This window comes from Ictidomys tridecemlineatus, chromosome 8 (genome assembly GCF_052094955.1).
Source record: "Ictidomys tridecemlineatus isolate mIctTri1 chromosome 8, mIctTri1.hap1, whole genome shotgun sequence".
NCBI classification, from domain to species: Eukaryota; Metazoa; Chordata; class Mammalia; order Rodentia; family Sciuridae; genus Ictidomys; species Ictidomys tridecemlineatus.
In genome coordinates, this window is record NC_135484.1 from 102447168 (window position 1) to 102467661 (window position 20494).

Sequence of the window (20494 nt, forward strand, 5' to 3'; positions counted from 1 at the left end):
CTCTTCTGGATTTTCTGTTATCTATTGGCTTCTAGGATTGAAGAGAGAGAGGTGTGACCCCAAATCCATATCGTTATGGCTCACTGTGTGGGAGACTACGTATAGAAATTATATTTTGAAGTGGGTATAGATTGAAGTCCTAGATAAGGAGTCAGGAGTCTTGAAAATATGCTAGATTTTCCAAGGAAGTCAGCCAACCAACAGTTCCTGAACTTCCTTAAGAACTATACTTTTTTGTTAATGTTTGAAAGAAATAAGAGGACATTGAAACACAATCTCCTCTCAGAGGGAGATTATATAGTCCTAATGGTGAGATCATGATTATACTAAACTCTTAGAGAACAATACTGAACAGTCGAATTAGCTTTAAGATGTTGGCAGAAATAATATACTATATTTTATGTTCTTCAAATCTTCATCTCAAATGTTATGTGTCCCTGTTCTAGAATTATGAAACCATACACCATGCTCCTCCTGTAAACACCCCAGGAGAACCATGTCATCCTGTTCTTAAAACACCTACAAGAAAAGGCACGGTGCTTTTCCATCAGTAAGTATCAAGGATAAAATGGTAGCCAACTTTTCAACTACATATGAATGTGGGTTTAAAGGGATAAAATACAAACTTAATGGATGGGGGAAATTTTTCCTTGAAAATACTTTCACCAACAGTGCTGTTACTTTTATTGATGCAACAAAGAAGATTATATGTTGGATGGGCAAGGGTATGGGAGAGGAAAATGTCAAAGAGGAGAATATGGTCTCCTGAACTGTGAAATTATTATTATTATTATTATTATTATTATTATTATTATTATTATTATTATTATTACCCTAATATAGCATATTGGGTGACTGAGCTATAAAAAAATCTTTAGGCTCATGTGCATTATTTTCAATGAGCCATCAGGATAACAGGATACAGCAACTTTGATGTTAGACTATTTTCCTAAAGTTGGCCAAAACTAATCCTTGAACAATTGAATCCCTAATTAGATTATAATGCTTTTTTCCCCCCAATAATACCTGGAAGGAAGAATAGGTCACAAACACATCTGATACTGGAAATTCAGAAAGCAAGTTTTCATGGAAATTTTTTATGAGCTCAGCAAAATCCAGACATTGCAAAGGATAATAATAAACAATAATTTCCATTTACTGAGGGTTATACACATCGTATTATGTAAATATTGTAGTAGTTTTTCACATGTATTATGCCTTTCAGTTTTAAAAACAACCTGTAATGTGTTAATCTTATTTTCCATAATAGAGAACTGAAGCTCAGGGAGGATCTTTGAAACATGATTGTTCCCAAAGACTATACTTCTAACCAATAGTAAGCTACAGGTGGGTAGTAAGTAAGGTTATGCAAAGGTAGAAAGTAAGGTTATACAAAGCTGAACCAGGAGGTTCAGCCTCAAGGCAGGTCTCGGCAATCTTCTCATAATTAACTAGTCTTGGATGATCAGTTTGGAAATATTTAACCAAAAAGTCAGTGTCCAAATTTTTGTTTGTTTTATTTACTGGGGATTTAATCCAGGGGTGCTTTATCATTGACTCACATTCATACATAGCCTGTTTTGTTAATTTATTTTTATTATAGACAGGGTCTCACTAAATTGCTGAGGCTGGCTTTGAACTTGCGATCCTCCTGTCTAGGTTTCCTGAGTCACTGTGACCTAAGAAATGGGGAGGGCTGGTTAAGGGAGAGGATCTTGCTTTACTTAATCATGTTAAAAGCAAATGTGGAAACCAATGTCAAAACAAAATCAAACAACTGGCAATGAAATTGGAGATTATTGGTATGAAAAATACCATTGCAGAACATTGTTGATTGAGATTCAGATACACAACCAGAATTTGCCCAAAGACATATAATATATTCTGCTATAACTTCTCTTTCCAAATTCCTTTTTTCTACAGAGAAAGCAGGTATTTTATTCTGTCGTGAGAACCAACAGTAAGTGGTTATTTATTCTAAGGTAAATATTTTATTAGACCAAACATTTTTATGGTGCAAAGGGTAAAATAATCTATTAATGAGTTTATCCATAGTTTTTAACTGAGATAAATTTTGAGAGGGATAAATTTTGAGAATGATCTCAATAAAACTTTCAAAGTTATGAAAGTAAATTATAGCACTGGTACACAAAAACAGTATCAATTTGCTATTTAAATTTTTTACATTCATTCTGAAACATACACTTAATGCTCATGCTTGTGATTTTGAAATAATCGTGGTAAAACGGGATATAAATCAAGACATCATTCTTTTAATTGAAAGATACACATCTTATAAGATTAACAATGGGGAAGATCAGTGCTTCCCCAAGTAAGTGGTCTTGCCCCTTTATTTAAAAGACCTAGGATTTTCTGATACATTAAGATAGGACACCTTTGGCAATGCGCTGCTGAGTGTCTTTTAAAAGAGAATGAAAATATTTAAAAACCTTTGTACCAACTCATGGATTAAACAAGCTTGAAAAGGCTAGATTTTCAATTTGTTAATTGCACTTGTATTTTTCTATTTATGGAAATTGGACAATACATGACAACAAATTTGACAATATGGCAGTTCTTGTCACACTGTTAATGAACCAGGGAATCTCTCTTCCTTGGTATAATTTGGGTCATTATATTAGTTTCCCTCTCTTAGTCCCATGATTTTTTATTTCAATGAAGACCTTTGTTTGCTTTAACTTAGTTTCCAACAATGGCTTTACTTCCGATGGCGCTGCTTCTCATTGCTATGCTGCTTCCATCTTTACCTGCTGAAGGAAAGGTAAGATTAAAAAGAAAAACTACATGAGATGGCCAGCTACTTTGAGAGCAGAAGGGACAAGAGTGTATAGTGTGGTACAGAGTGCTCATTGGTAGCTCAGAGCACTTGACACAGTTATGGGTTGTGAAGGATAGGAGGCGAGGGTGTGTTGTGCGAAGGTAAGCGGGTGAGGGTGGCAGCCCCCAGTCACAGATGACTGTTGAATGCTGAAAAAGACAAGTTGTACTGAAAGTTTGAGATACTCATCAGAGATCAAAGATTTAGCACAAAAATAATCTCATTTTTATATTAAAATACATAATTAAACAGTAGTATTTTAGATATTTAGTTAAACAATGGATTAGGTTCATAGGGCTATTGTAACAAATCACCACAAGTTTGGTGGCTTATAGGAACAGAAATTTATTTTCTCACAGTGTGGAGACCAGAATCTAAAATCAAGGTATCTGCACAGCTGCAGTTCTGATGGAAGATTTAGGAAAGATCTGTTCCATGCATTTCTCCTAGCCTCTAGTGGCTTCTGCCAATTTTTGACATCCTTGACTTGTGGTCATATGACTCCAATCTCTGCCTCCATGTTCACATTACATTTTTTTCTCTGTGTGTTGCTCATAACGACATTGTCATTGGACTTAGATTTTATTAATTCATAATGATCTCATCCCAAGAGCCTTAACTTAATTATATCCACAAAGATATTTTCTCCAAATAAGATCACTTTCATGGATTCTGGAAATTAGGACATAGACATATCTTTTGGGGGACCATCACATCATACAAATAAAATACATTAAAGTTTCATCTTTCTCCTTAAGTCTTTAATAGGGCCATCTACAACTAAAATTGCATATGATGGCTTAAGGTACATTTTGAATAGAAAGCAGGGTCTCTGGGTTTAAAAGCTAATGATAGTCCTCCTGCCCCAAGATATTTTCTGATTTCTTTATTTTATTCCATTTGTATGTGGTTCCTACAAAAAAATAGCAACACATTTATGTAATTTAAATTGGAAAAAATTCTTCACATATGTCACCATTACTTAATCATTATAATTATGATATAAAATTTGATAAGTTAAAAAAATGCCATATTGTTTTATGCATGAACAGTCATAGAATCAGTTTGTGAAAGCTTCCTTAGTATGTGAAGTCTTGAATTCAAATCCTCTATTTCTAATTGGATCCTTTGCTTTAATGACCTTAGAAACAAGTTCGATCATCCTCTTCAAAAGAGGGGCTGTGTAGTTTTCAGTTGGCCAGGAGACCACAGCTTTGGTCCACGCTGTCTGTTCTCATACCTTCTTCTAAGTGTTCAAGACCAGGACTCCTCAGACGGGAGAACTCTTTTGAGTTGGTTCAGACCTTGCTTGGCATTCAGAAATACAGACTTTATGTCAGTCTGGAGAGAATCTGTTCCTCAACTAGGGCTTCAGTACAATAGTTTTCTTGTCTTTCTTATTTCTTTCTCAGATTTTCTTTCATCACCCTTCTTAATGTCTTTAATCTCTCTGATCTGTCTCTGGTCTTCATTTATAAAATCATTTTGTCTCTGGTTTAACTAATGATCAGAAGCACTGTATATGGTCTTGTGGGTATGATTTTCCATACTATCTCATCTCAGGATGCCTAGAAAATGTATTCATCTTTCAAAAAACTACAACCCAGAATCATCTTTTGTGAAAACTTCCTCAAGTAAGAATAATAAATCCTTCCTTTCTATCTTATAGATCCCTCTCATAAAAGTTTTGCTTATGTCATACTGTCTATACAATATGAGCCCTTAAAGGTAGACAGCTATCATATTTTATTCATATTATTCTCAATACTTCACATATTTTCTTTCCCCCAACAAAGCTCTACTAGTACTCAGTTTGAAAAAAAAAAGTAACTTTCTTTTTCAGGAGAATTATTACCTACAAAGCAAGATGATAGAAGAAGCAGAAAATAAGTACTTTTTTTTAAGAAAACTAACTTTTGAAATGAAACTACTTTGACAAGGTTTTTTAATTTAATAGGAAATATCAAGCAATGTTATTTTATGTTTTGATAAATGGCAGAGATTGGCCACTACTGATGTTAACATGTGCATCCCTTCTATCTTAGGGGTCAGTAGCTGTGCTGTTTCTATTGGTACAAGATATTGACTAATTTTTCCTTATCCTTGGGAGAGAGAAATGAAACACATACTAGATATTGGCAATAAAATTCAGGGTCTATGAGTAGAGTACTGGAAAAGACTTGAAGGGAACAAAATATGGGAGGAGAGGAGAGCAATGTATCCCAAAATTACCAGAAAAAAAATCTATAATGGGCTCTGTTCACTTAAACTTGAACTTCAAAATCTTTCTCATACTAATAGAACATCAAACCCTTTTGTAAATATAAATTTAGTCCTTGTACCAACAATCCACATGCCCTATTCCACCCAGGGCTGAGCTCCTCCCCTATATCCACAACCACAAAGATAAATTGAAAATATCTTTCAGTTACATTTAATATCTTATCAGTTACATTTTTGTCATTAAAAGGAAAAGTTAAGTCCATGAATTGGATGAACTTGCTCCCTCCAAACGTCCTTGGAAATTTTTTTAATATCTCAAATCTGTATTTTGAGCAAGCCTAAAAATAAGTAAATATGTAAAGTAAATAAGTAAAAATAATTTTTTCTTAAGTACTGGCTGGGTTGGCATATGCTTGGGCTGAACCTAAACATTCTCTAAATGTAGATACCATGTCATTAAAAAGTCCCCTAAAACATTGAGGATGAATTGTGAGCTCCATCCTCACTCCATCTCATTCATTCGCCTGATCAGATATGAATGAATATGCATAAAACTTTGTGGTTTTAAAATATTATCTGTTATATGTTAACAAAAAAAAATCATTGAGAGTTCTCTCGAAGCCAGATATTCGTATTTGTGGCCTCAGAGTTTTTAATTTAATTACTCTCCCTTTTCAATACTTTGGTCTTCTATTTTCCTATTTAAGTCACAGCTTTTGCTCAGATGCATTGTAACACTTGAGGGCTAGTATTTGCTTTTAACATTTGTGCAATACTACACAACTAAATACACACTTTTTGATCTTTGTGACTTTTAAATTAACTTATTCACTATTATAAGCAATTTTCAAAAATGTTTTAAATTTTATTTTCCTTTAGGATCCAGCTTTTACTTCTTTGTTAACTACCCAAACACAAGTGCAAATGGAGATTGTAAATAAACACAATGAACTAAGGAAATCTGTCTCTCCCCCTGCCAGTAACATGTTAAAAATGGTAAGAAGCAGAAATGGTGTGAACGGGATGTGAAAGGAGCAGGCAGCTGGAAACAGGCATCTCTTTAAAACTTTGTGGTTTGCAACATTCTATTTTGCTGTTTTACTTCAACTTTCATATGGGGAAGACAGTGTTTCTTATTTTTGTTTTGAAAGATGGTCTAATGACTTATCAAGTGGGAAGGCTGAATTAGAAGCCAAATCTTTGAGCATCCAGGATGAAGTCATCACATTTTTTTGTTCAATATCTTTCTAATCTTAAGAAACTTTTGTTTCTTCAAAATCATTGTCATTATTAATATAAATGAAAGTTCCACATTCCAAGATTTGTCCCTAAAAGCCCAGTATCTCCCATCTGAAAGTGATAAGCTTCCAATGAAGCTGGGAATAATCTGGGCCAGCTTATTACTATTAAAATATAATTGGAATACTTCACATGTCTGTCAATATCTAAGAGTAGCACCATTACTAAAAATCATCAATGTGGATAGATAAAAAATCAGATATTCTTATCTTAGGTATTTCTGTCCTTAGGCAAACAACCTATGGGTTGCTCCTTGTGTGGAAGCGGGCATTGGTGCACATAAAGACATACTGAAAAATGAAGCCATCAAAAATGCATTTTAATAAGAATGATTATTAGATAATAATCCTATAGAAGTTTTAAATTATTGCTTATCAATATATCGATTATATGCTTCATTGTGGTTATATCATTAAGTGCATTTTTTTTTCTTTTGACATTTAGGAATGGAACAGAGAAGCAACACAAAATGCCCAAAAGTGGGCAAATAAGTGTACTTTACAGCACAGTGGTCCAGAGGATCGACAAACCAGTATGTGGATGAGCAGATATTTGTTGAACAAATGAACAAATACAATGATAATAGATTTTTGTAGCCTATTTCATTAAGAAGAAATCGTGAATAAATGCTTCTTATGCTGCTTTTTAAACTCAAATGATCTGTATGTAAATAGAAGGATGATAATGAAAAGGACAATTTTGTGCACATGTTTGTTATTTACATTATTCAAATAATTTCTCATACAGTATCACATTCATTCCTCTCCACCAGCTCATGAGTAACACAGTTCATGTATCTCTATTTTGCAGTGTAAAGATTAGAAAAGTTTTGGGAAGAAAGTGATTTACCCAAGAACACACCAAAGTAGTATCATACTAGACATTTTCTGTCAAGTTTTCTGATTTCCAACAAAATTTCCTTTTTGACATTTTGAAATCTAATTTTTATATTTATAAAATATATTGAATTATGTTGAATTGTTCCTGAGTTTTACTCTATAAATAATGTACCCTTTTTAAATCATGTTTTAAACGATCATGTTCAGCATTCAACTAAAATTAATGTTTTGAATATATTTATTTTCAAATTCTTTACATCAAGCAGCCAAGTATTTTGTAGGTACAAGGTGCTTACGATGCATAGAACGCTGAACTCGAAAAGCAATAAGACACATATTGTTATGTATGTAAAAAATAAATAAGGTTATAAATACTATGAGAGAAAAAAACTTGTATGTATGGGCTTTACATAAAATATTTACTTACTATCAAGAATCATATAGATAGGCAAGCCCAGTTTGAAAGCAGTTAATCATTAACCTGTTATTTTAATTGAACTGTTATTATTTATTTAGTTTGATGCTATAATCATAATAAAATTATAGAAATGGCCATATTCAGTGTAAGACTAAAACAGTCTTGAAGATCCAAATGTACTGTTAAATTTTTACTTTCTTTTCTTCATTGTTAAAAAAGATAACCAAGAATATTTTATCTTCTTTATAAGCAATATGTAGACATTATATTTCAAGCCACTGAAAGCTGAATATTAATTGAGAGCTTTCAAAGTACAGGAAATATTTGGGGGCTACAAGACATGCCCAGAAATTTGGGTTTGTGACATTGTGTTTTCTGGTAAGGGAAGACTCATAATTTTGAAAACTATCTTCCTGGGGTCAGTTGTCTCTCAATTGGGACTCTTAAAGACTGTCTAAAAAGCCTTTTATTTTGTTCAAATTTGACACAAAATCATGAACATTTTTTGAGCATCCTATTTTTGAAAAATCTCTGGTGAGGGTAGTAAGAGCAGGAGAGAAATTGCAATTAGGTGTTGGTGGCTACCTGTAGCAAGGATGCAATACACACTGAAAGCAGTGAGGCACACACACATGAAAACTCAGTGTATAAGTGATTGCATCCTAGATAATCCAGAGGGAGGAGGACTTTTAAAGAATAGGATCTTCTCAATCTACTAAAAAATTTGCAAGTTCTGGCCAGTCTCAATATTTAGACAATTCTGTCTTCTAATCTTCTCTAAAGTTGATCTGGAGATAAGATAGCCTCCTCTTATCAGTCAGAAGTTAGCAACTATGAACCCTGTACTTGAAAGGCAGCATCTTTGCATTTGTGAGGTCAATTTCTTTTTTGAGTTTTATTGCCTTCCTCATATATGATCTGTTCCTTCCTAGCTACAAAATGTGGCGAGAATCTCTACATGTCAAGTGACCCTGCTCCCTGGTCAACGGCAATCCAAAGCTGGTATGATGAGAGCCGTGGATTTACCTATGGTAAAGGACCAAAGAATCCCCAGGCAATTGTTGGACATTACACTCAGGTAAGGTAAACAGTGAAATCCCTCTGCCACAAACATTATAACAGTTTGCGGAAACAGCTTGAGTAATCATAATAATCTTGGCATTTGACTGATAGTTCATTGAGATCTGCTATTTTTATCCATGGTCCAAAAAATGTTTGGTAGGGAAAAACATACACAGTATTGCTCCTATAATATAATTAGGTAAGCTTGTGAATGTACATAAAATGTTTGTATTTTTAAAGTGCATGACTTTGATTCAGTAAATTTAAATATTTTCATAAGATGTGGACCTAAACTTAACCACAGTAACATCATCAGTGTTATATTTGCTATTATTTCTTTTTTTAATATTTTCTACTTTTGTAACATGTACCCCGATATGCTCATTCTCTTATGGATTTGTAGCTTGTTTGGTATTCATCCTTCCGCGTTGGATGTGGAGTTGCCTACTGTCCCAATCAAGACAGTCTAAAATACTTCTATGTTTGCCAGTACTGTCCTGCGTAAGTGTTCACATTAGAGTTTAATGCCAATAATTGTATCTGCAATATAATATTTTTAAATTCTCATATATTCATCAATAGGAAAAGAATAACTCAATAAAGGTGTGATACATTTCTGGAAATAATGTTTAAGATTGAGACACCTTTAATTTCTCAGAGAAGATACCAAGTTCTCAGTCACAAATAAATGATGCTCTCATTCCTCATTTATAAAATGATGTAATTTCTTTAATTATCTTTCCTGAGGGTTAGGCTTATTCAGTGAGCATGTGTGATCCCTCTCTAGACTTTGTATCATCAGTTTGCTAACTTCACACTCTGAATCTCTAGAAGCTTAATGATTAAACAAGGGGTGCTGGTAGGATTGCAAATAGGGATTAATATATTGAAATTTTAGTCCTTTCTTCAAAGAGTCCTGCTCATGTTTATCTAAACAACATATTGTTACCATCACAAATGAGTCATCTTCGAGAGTCTCAAAGACTTCTCAGGAGAACTTTATTATTTCAGAACCCAGAAAAAGATAAATCTTGACTCTTTTATTTTCCCAGAATTTACCTAAGAAACTCCATAACTATCTTGTGTCTCGATTTGTAGCCAGAATCATGCCCCCTTTTTCAAACAGTATGTGCAAAGTTATCCTCAAAAATAAATTCATAATGAAGATATATTCATGATATATGTGAGTTTTAATTTTTAAACATTTGAAATTCTTTATTACTGGAGGGAGGGGAACCCCAACCCAAATATGCTATATAGGACTTGTGTAGAGACAGATAATCCAGGTGATGGAAGGTTTCATTTGAGAAGGTTGAACCATAAAGTTGTGTTTCTGCAAGCACCTGTTAGGGTTTAGTGGAGAGAACTAAAAGGCCCTAGGAGAGTGCATCTAAACTCACAGCCTTGCCCTCAAAACAGGACACGGAAGCCAGGCTTAGGAATTGAGAGTTAGAATGACTGATGAGAGGAAGTAGGGGAAAGAACTCCCAGAACACTTTTCTACTTGATGATTTTTCCCAGTGTTCACACACATAAGGCTCTGCTCTATGTAGGGGAACACTCAGGTACATTGCCTTGGGCCCTCTCCCCACTTGGCTTCATTGAGATTTGGATTCCTATATAATTTCAAATTAATTAAGTAGTCCAAAAGATAATTAACCCATGGGTTAATCAGTGTGAGATCATCTAGTGCTGGGTATTGTTGTTCATCAAAACTTTTCTTAACCAGCATTCTTTTTTAAAAAAAAAAATTTTTTAGAACATAGATATCTCACACATGCCAAGTCTAGAAACTGACAGAATTTCCTTCAGCACGTGGTTCCAACAACACACAACTCATTAGTTGAAAATCACTACCTTTATGAAGGGGCAAAAATATTCTGAAGCTTTATTTTTCTGTATTAGATAAATTAAGGTGTTTTTCATTCTTCAAATATAAAATGATATGGTAATGCTGAACATTCTTCTCTTTATTGTAACCCCCTACCTCCAAAATCTTTCTCTTTAGGGAATATGCTTTGCCCCTAACCAGCACTTAGGGTGCATTGCCTTAGCAACTTGGTAGCATTTATTTGGAGATAAAGAAGCTGTTAACTGCTTATAATATTCTCCATATTCTATATGCTAGTTCTTAATTGAATGGCTCAACCTGTGAAATTATGGTTAAAGAGATAGGCCAATGTATGAAGAAAGCATTTTCTTAATTCTTATTTCTTTCTAACATACTGCTTTGGGAATTATGTTTTTTCAGTTTTGTTGACATCACTAAAAAGAGTGAATTAGCTATTTGGCAGCTGATACATTAGAGTATGATCCAAAGAGCAAATTAAAGATATTTGACACTGTGTATTTCACATTTCAGTGGTAATAACGTGAGTAAAAAGAATAACCCTTACCAACAAGGAACACCTTGTGCAAGTTGCCCTAATAACTGTGAAAATGGACTATGCAGTAAGTTTGAATTATTAACTTCCTACTGTAAGAGAATTGATGTTTTCCTTTCTTTTTATGAATTAAGAAATCCCCTAAACCAATTAAATAACATATAACAAAAGCCAGAAAGATATACTGAACAGTGTGTCTAAATAAACTTACAATTCAGTAACTAATATTTTAATTATAATGAAAACACATTATCAAATATGACATTTGTGTAATCTACCATCAGTGATTGTGCTGTAGATTTGATTAATATTAAATATACACTTCTGACAAATAGTTTGTTTTATTGAAGCTAATATCACTATGCCAAGTTATTTTTTTAATATTTTTTAGTTTTAGGTAGACACAATCTCTTTATTTTATTTTTATGTGGTACTGAGGATGGAACCAAGTGCCTCACACATGCTAGGCGAGCCTTCTTCCACTTGAGCCATAACCACAGCCCCACCAAGTTAATTTTTAAAAATTCAAAGGAATATATCTAAAGGGGATTAAGATTTTATTATGACTCAGTCTAGACCAGTATGCCAAACACTACTCTTTTGTACCAATGAGTTCATATAGATCACTGAATTAAAAGTAATGGATTAGTCAGTGAGCCCAACTAAGACATGTTATGTGTCCCTCAAGACATGAAGTATAAGTGATGCTAACCTGTTGCTCACTCTCCCCTCCTCCTTCATACACTTTGAATGTATGAATTGTTTTGCTGATACAGTGGAAAATGACAGTAAGGTGATTTAAATCTGTTTTTGTTACAGCCAATAGTTGTGAGTTTGAAGATCTCCTTAGTAACTGTGAGTCCTTGAAGAGCACAGCTGGCTGTGATCATGAACTACTCAAGGAAAAGTGCAAGGCTACTTGCCAATGTGAAAACAAAATTTACTAAAATGCCTAGTGTACATCAGGCAGGATTATATGCAATGGCTTCATCATTTAGCAGAGACATACCCAGGGAAATTGGAGGCATACTAATTAGCAATTTGATCCCAAATGGCAATTTTTTTTTTCTCCTGGATCTTTACAGAAATATCTGTCCCCTACAGCAATTTACAAAAGTAGCATCAGCCACAATAACAGCTTTGGACTTAGATATCAATTTGCTGCTTTAAGTTAAGAATTTTGAAGGCTGTGTAACCACAGAACTTTGGTCATAGAACTTCACCCAAAAAGGAGAACTACTTGTCTCCTAAAACAACATGATAAAAAAGAGAAAGACTGGACATCTTTGCCATCCCTACTACATGATATTTTACCTGCATAAATAATAAATTCAAAGCTTGAAATCTACATTTGTCCTTGGCCTTTCTTTTAAACAAAAGTAATCAGCTTTTTAAATAAAAAGCTTATCTAAAGAACTACATGGATGAGATTCTCATGCAATGCTTCTATGGTATTCATAATCAACCCCAGGTAACTAAGCCCAGATAGATGATTATTCACAGAAAATTCTCCAAAATAGTTGCCTTTAAAATTAAATTTTAACAAAAAAGAAACATCAGTTCTGTTCTTACTTTTTTATTTTTGCATTTACATATTCTTCTTACAAGGACATAATCCAACAGAATATACAAATATAGCCTTCCAGTAAAACAAATATGGTAATTAATACCTCAGGGAGATTAATTATGTCATTATATAATTTTTATATAATTTAAGTCTTTATATAATTTTTATATTGCTAACAACAGGTTAAAGTCAGCCCATTTATAGTTGAGAAACTAAAAATTTAAAAATGAAGTTATAGAAGGTAGTCAGAAAGTAAGTCTGGCCAGACAAGTGGTTAAATACTTTAAGTCATATTTCTAAAGCCTTCATTTTTTTTTAGGCCCAGATGGTTTCACACTGAATTCTGCCAAACACTTTTTTAAAAAATACCAGTTTTACATGATCTGTTCCAGAAAATTGAATGAAAAGAAATTCTTCTCAATATATTATTTAAGGTTAGTGTTATCCTAATACTAAAAGACAATTCAGGAAGAAAAAAGATATAAACCTATAGCTGTTATTTACACACAAGGAAAAATTCTGCGTAAACCTTAAGTAAATTGATCCAGCATCACAGCAAAAGAAGAATACACTCCAACTGAAATTTTGAACAAGTTACTAGAATAAACAACAGATTAAATGTCTGGAAGATATGTCACCTGTCATGGAACACATTCATTGTATATATAGTTACCTGTGAACTTTATTGGAAATTCTTCCACAAAAATAGCATTTCTTCATTCTAATCTTAATAGTAGCTCAATTTCTCATAAAGTGTGATTTGAAATATTTAAATCTATTTCAGGGAAGTAAATGTAATATTTTATTTTCATAACTGCAAGAGCACAGAGATGCAGTGACAATGTGTGAGAGAAGCACAGAATTTTCCATTTGAATGTTTTCTGGTATAAAGTCCATTCAATTTTTTGATGGGCCATTTGAAAGGATTTAAATGAAGAGCCATCTTTAGGTTGTTGTAAGATTAAAGTTACCTTTGAGTAGAAGATCTGGTCCATGTTTTGAATATTTGGAAAACTTTTGCTATTCTATGGCTTTTTAAAATTATATCTAGTTCTAATGTGGCTAGTGAAGAAATCTACCATATAAAAACTGCACGGGAATCTTTGAAATGTAATTGCTAATTAACAATCACTCAAAACACATTTTTCCCCACTAAACTGAAGTTTTCTTCAGAAATGTGCTGTTGTCTTACAAGTTGATTTGTATGATAAAGCTTACCTCATTCTATGATAATCGAAGTAAGTTCTGAGATAATGTATAACATTCCATTTTTTTTCTAATTTTGATGAAGATGATGATCTTATTTTACTTCTTGAAGCATGTAAAATTTTCAAACTTTCTAAGCTAAATATCTTCAGAAAGAACTTAACAGCCAGCATCAAAGTCTGTAATTGCACACAACTCCAAATATCCACACATGCTTAATGTTACAGGCTTTGCTAAATCCTTCTTCAGAGTGAGCATTCCCAGTGGACATTGTGGCACCACTATTGACAGGCACAGCCATCAAGCTACTCCTCTATTTCATCCCCCCTTGATTGGTCACATGTTTCCTTCCACATTCATGCACTCATAATTCATTTACTTCTGGCATTTGATTGCTCCTCAGTCAGAATATTCATCTCCATACTTCCTTGCTTTTGTTTATATTGGATTTTCAAATTCAAGTCTGATTAGAATCTCTGTATCTCAGTCCAATGTGTCATGGCCTGACTCCTCTCTCTTGGATCACAAGAGAAATGTGTTAATTTCTTCTCAGGACAGACTATTTAATATGGAGTTCAGCCAGGTAAGAACCATGCCTGCTGAGCCCTGTGGTTTGCAGGGAATGAACTGTGTTGTGTGCATGAAGTACGGCATCATTCTCTATTCCCTGCAGGAATGCAGAGGTCTTCATCATCAACCCTGCTCTCAGTCAGGCATTTATTTGGTGGGAGATGAGACAACTAGGAATATGGATGAAAAACAACTTCTTTCATAGACAAATCAATTTTAGAAAATAAAAAAATTCATGACTGTGTTTCCAGATGCAAATTATCTTTAAATTATTAACTGATACTCATTAATCCCAAAAAAAGCAGTACAAAATTTTAAAGAGGAGAAGGTCCCGTTTAAATAGCTGAAAACTTTTGTGTGCTTATTTTGTCTTCCAAAATACCTTCACACTGTCCATTGACTTGCTTTGGCTTTATCTAGGAGAAGAGGAAGAATTTATTACCTTTTAATTAATAAAGGAAGAATTTTGACTAGAAGTTATATTAACCCATGCTATTTGAGAATATATTTCCTTTCATTTATTCAGAGTATATATGTTTTTATATATTTGATAATAATTTTTTGTTTCTTCATACAGGTTTTATTCTTTTTAAATAAAATTTATTCTTAAAAATGTACAAATTTTATAGTTATGAGGGTACATTACAATGATTAAAAGGTGATTTCTATTATTTTTAAAAAATTATTTTTATGCCAATCTGATATTCAGTCATCACATTAAACTCTACAGTTTAGTTATATTTTGAATTATTTAGATAGTCCTACTTAATATTGTTTGATACATAGTAAGTGATTAATAAGCAATGTCATTATCTATTGCATAGCTACAATTTTTCTATCTAGGACTGCACTATATACTAATAAAATAGATGATTGATTGAGGCTTTGCTGATAGCATTAAGAATTTATATGAAAAATAATAAATACGTAAGTAATTGTGACCCAATATAATAAATACCATAGTATAAGTGCACAGTAATTATAGTGGTAATCAAGAACTGGGGTGTATAGATATTTGTAATATAATTGAAAATTCAAAAACAGGGGTTTAAAACCACATTTTAGGAATAGAAACTTTAGTTAATTAGAAATTCACAGTTTAGGGTATATAGCCATTGTTTACAGAAAGCAAAACTATAAAGAAAACTACTATCAATATTTTAATTACCAATGCCAAGAGATTTTGTTAATAAAATAGTGAAAATCAAAGATAGTACATGATGGTATATAATGGCTAAATGTATTTTCCTAAAAAAAATATTTTAACAAGAACCTCATGAAAATTCCTTTTCATTTTAATGATATCACTTGTTTCTATGGTATTTCTAAGCTAGTAGTGGTAATAACTTTGTGAGTCAGATCACAGCATCCACTGTTTGTCAACCAATTAAAAACATCTCAAAGTCCTTATGTTAAAGCCTTCTAGTATTAATAGGAGTTTTGTATAATATAAAAGCAAATTCATTTTTCTAAATACTGGGAAAATGGAATCCTGTTCAAGTTTTTTCCCCACTTATTAATATGTGAGCCACTTAATTTTCTGGGACCATAGTTACATCACTTATTTATTTATTCAGTTTGTTTTCATTGCTTATTTTATTTTGCATAGATGGTAATGCCAATAACTGAATCTTAAGAAATTTATTATTTCCTTTTTTAATTGTTGTTTAAGGAAAATATAGAAAAGATGAGAAGTGAGCAATGTTGTTAAACACTTGTTATATATGAGTCTCTCAGTCTTCACATATATTAATTACTTTTTGATTTCTTATCATATATTTAAAATTTTTAGGAAGTTTGGAACCACATCTAAATAAATATTACAAATATTAAAAAAGTTTTAAATGTAGGAGTCAGACCATTTATAATCTTCTTAGAAAGATAATAAATTAATGCTACTTCCTTCAAATATCCTTTTCCCACCCAATTAGAGCTTCATAGTTATATAGAGAGCAGTTGGGTTCATCCTGACAAAATCATACACACATGGAATTTGATTTCAGTCATATTCTCATTTCCCTTCCCGTTTTCCCTCCTGCCCTTCTCTTCTCCCCTGTTTGCCTTTCTTTTTTTTTCTTTTTTTTCTTTTTTTCTTTTTATTTTTTTATTGGTTGTTCACAACATTACAAAGCTATTGACATATCATATTTCATACATTAGATTGAAGTGGATTATGAACTCCCAATTTTACTCCAAATGCAGATTGCAGAATCAACCGACGTGATTCTGCAATCTGTTTGCCTTTCTTTACCCTGCTAGACTTCCTTTCATTCATCTATTTATATTTGATCAGTTCTTTTTACTTATACGAAATAAAGGTGAAATTCTCTGTGGTATATTTATATGAGCACATAACATGACTTTTTAAGAATTCATTTTGAATTGCCTTCCCTTTTCCCATCCCTTCACTCTTCACTTCTTGATCTCCTTATTCTACACTACTGATCTTCCCTCTATATTTATGGTGTTTTATTCTTTTATCCTCCTCTCCTTTATTTTACTCTAGATTCCACGTGAGAGAAAACATTCAACCTTTGAGTTTCTGCTTCTGGCTTATTTTACTTAGCATAATATTCACCATTTCCATCTATTTACCAGGAAATGTGATAATTTCATTCTTCTTTATGGCCGAGGAGAACTCTAATGTATCTATATACCACAATTTCTTAGTCCATCTATTGACAGGCATTTGAGTTGATTCCATAATTTAGTTAGTGTGATTTGTGCTCTCTGCTTGAAGACATGAAATTAAGAATTAATGATAAAGGTTCATTTAGTCACCAATTCCTGTTGTTCATGCTCCTCACTGTCTCAACCTTGTGCTCCTTCATTCCTCCCTACCTCCAGGGGCTCCCCAAATGCTCTCACTCCAAATGCTGATTTGCTCGTCTGCTCTGTTGGAGGCCATGAACCACATCTTGTTTGACTTGGCCACAGTGTCTGACACATAGTAGGTGATCATTATATATTTGAGGAATTGGTGACTAAATGGATGTGGAAGATTGAGGAGAGGGAGGAGAGAGAAACAATTCTTACAATGTCAACCATGGTTAATTATTATTTATTACCCAAGTCAAAACAATTTTTCCCACAAAAAACAGGGACATTTCCCAAAAGCAAACTCATACCATGTAAATGTTCGTAAAATAAATATTGCCTCCACTGTGACTGCTTTAATTTTAACCAGTGGGGAAGCACATTTAGACAAACTACTCCATTTCTTCCATTCCATTTGCACTCCTATTCCAGAATTATCAAGACCAGCAGAGGTCAGTTAATTCCCAAGCCATAATTGGGCTGTCAGGGCCCACAGACACAGTACTGACATGGCAAGGGACAACATGAGCATTTGTGAGGTTTTTTTTTTTTAATTTCATTCATCGATGAACGTATTATTTCAACACTAAGAGTTTAGCTAGATTTCAACCTTGAAAACCCAAGCCAAATGTATTTGTACTGGTATCAGAAGGAAAAAAACCTAACCTGGGGCAAGAAATCCCCTTTCCCCATGACACTGGAGATGGGTGGCTTTTCAGCATATTATCTGCATGTGAGGTCCTCACAGAGGTGGCTCTATTAACTGCCCTCTCTGCAGTGCAACAGGGAGAACAACTATCCCATAAAAAAAAAAAAGGTTTAATTCCCCAATCCCCCAAAAGGGGAAAATGTGTTTGCTCATCCAAGATGTATACCTTACAGACTGACCTCCCAGAGATTGGATAACCTCCTTTAAATCTCCAGCCTACTGCTGGTCCAGTGATTAAGTCAATGGATTTATTTTTCTAAATTTGGAAACCAGCCCATCCATTTATCAAAGGAAGAGCTTATATCTCCCCAGTCATAAACATCGGGCTGCCCAATACTGATATATATTTGCAATGTCATGTGACTTTAACAATTAGACTTGGATCTCTGGGGCCTCTGCTCATCAGTAGAGGGGTCGTTGGTCCCCAACCCCAACCAGTCCAGAAAGCAGAGATAAAAAGATGAAATTGAAGACAGGTTCCTTTCAGTCTTGCATCCTATCCCCTGAGTACATGAGAAGAGAAACTGAACAGCTCCAAGACCTGAAGACAGAAATCTAAGACAGTCTGATGTCTGAACCTACTCTATCTCTTTGCACTGGTCCAGTGAATAAGATTTTGTTTATTTGCTATTACCATGGACACATGAGTCAGACTCAATCCTATGACTGAACAAACAAAAACATTATGAATAATGGGAGACAATCTTCTCACTCTTGTAGAAAGAATTCATACATATGCAAATGGGAAATGTAGAATTAAGTCTTCTGGTGGTGTTTTAGGGTAGATATAACTGCTAGGGAAATAGCATGAACAAAGTAGAAGGAATCCTTGCCTTTTACATGAATAATTTTTAAACTAGAAGACAGAAACACAGAGTCCTAGTAAGTAGGAGCACAATCCCTTGGGATGGTAAAAATTATTCATAAAATGTTCTCTCCAAAGGGAGAAATGCAGTCTTACCTCTTCTTTTTTAAAAATATTTTGTGAAATTTTTACTTATACTGTTTTCCCAAAACTAAAGAGATATTAGTGCTGTCAAAAATCTTTCATTCAGAATATTTCTATAATTAATAATTATTTTACTTAAACTACACTTGTTCTTTTTGAAGAAAAATTAAACTTTTTTGAATTAGAGATATAACTATTTAAATTATCTTTAAAAATAAAACTACATTCCCCATAATGTTGGTTCCTTTTATAGAAACTCCTTTTTCCACAGATTTACATCAAAAAACTAACAATTCACTTGCCATCATGCATAACCAACAGCAGAGAGAGGCTGTGCATGGGGAGGGCATGAATAGGCCTCAAACTCTTTAATATCATACATGTGATGATTAAACCCAAGATACAGCATCATATTTCTTTTTTTACTGGTTATTTTTAGTTATATATGACAGTAGAATCCATTTTGATGTAATTTTATAAAGCATGGAATACCTCTTATTCTAATTAGGACCCGATTCTTGTACTACATATACATGATAATGGAATTCACTGTGATGTTTTTATATATGTACATAGAAACATTTTGTGTTTCATTTCACAGAGTCTTTATCAACTCTCCCCCATCCTTCCCTCAATTTCCCATCGTCTAATCTACTGAACTTCTGTTCTTACCTTCCACCCCTCTTTTGTGGACTACCTTTCACGTGTCAAAGAAAACATTTGACCTTTGGCTTTTGGGAACTGCATTATTTCACTTAGCAAAATAGTCTCCAGATCCATCTATATATCAGCAAAAGTCATAAAGTGATTTTTATGGGGGAATAATATTCCACTAGGTATTTATACCACATTTTCTCTATCCATTCATCTGTTGAAGAGCACTTAGGTTGTTCCCATAGATTGACTATTGTTAACTGAGCAAATATAAACATTGATGTGACTATGTCACTGTAGTATGCTGATTTTAAATCCTTTGGATGTATACTAAGGAGTTGGATAGGTGGGTCAAATGGTGATTCCATTCCTAGTGTTTTGAGGAATCTCCATACTCCTTTACAGAGTGGTTGCACTAGTTTTCAGTCCCACCAGCAATGTTTGAGTGTACCTTTTCACCCACATCCTCGCCAATACTTATTGTGACTTGTATTCTTGATAATTGTCATTCTGACTGGAGTGAAATGAAATCTTGGTATAGCTTTAATTTCCTTCTCTCAAATTACTAGAGATGTTGAAAAATTTTTAGCATATTTGTTGACAATTCTTATTTTTTCTTCTGTGAAGGGTCTGTTCAGTTCTTTTACCCATTTATTGAGTTATTTGATTTTTTGGTGTTAAGTTTTATGAGTTCTTTATATATCCTGGAAATTATTGCTCTTTCTGAAGTGCAGGGGGCAAAGATTTTCTCCCAGGCTATAGGCTCTCTCTTCATGTTCTTGATTGTTTCCTTTGCTGTAAAGAAGCTTTTTAGTTTGATGGCATCCCATTTATTGATTCTTGATTTTTTTTCTTACACTTTATGAGTCTGATTAAGGAATTTGATTCCTAAGCTGATATATTGGAGTGTTGTTTTGTGCCCAATTTTTCTTCTAGTTGGTGCAGGATTTCTGGCCTA

General features: G+C 33.4%; 1 protein-coding gene across 1 annotated transcript; it reads left to right on the forward strand.

Moving 5' to 3' along the window:
- The first annotated feature begins 444 nt into the window (after positions 1-444).
- On the forward strand, positions 445-12395 carry LOC101965978 (cysteine-rich secretory protein 2). Its single transcript, XM_078018590.1, has 9 exons — positions 445-550; positions 1271-1960; positions 2705-2782; positions 5942-6058; positions 6806-6893; positions 8551-8696; positions 9084-9181; positions 11043-11131; positions 11884-12395. The coding sequence occupies exons 3-9, from the start codon at positions 2714-2716 to the stop codon at positions 12009-12011; spliced, it is 735 nt and encodes a 244-aa protein (XP_077874716.1). The 5' UTR covers positions 445-550; positions 1271-1960; positions 2705-2713; the 3' UTR covers positions 12012-12395.
- The last annotated feature ends 8099 nt before the right edge of the window (positions 12396-20494 follow it).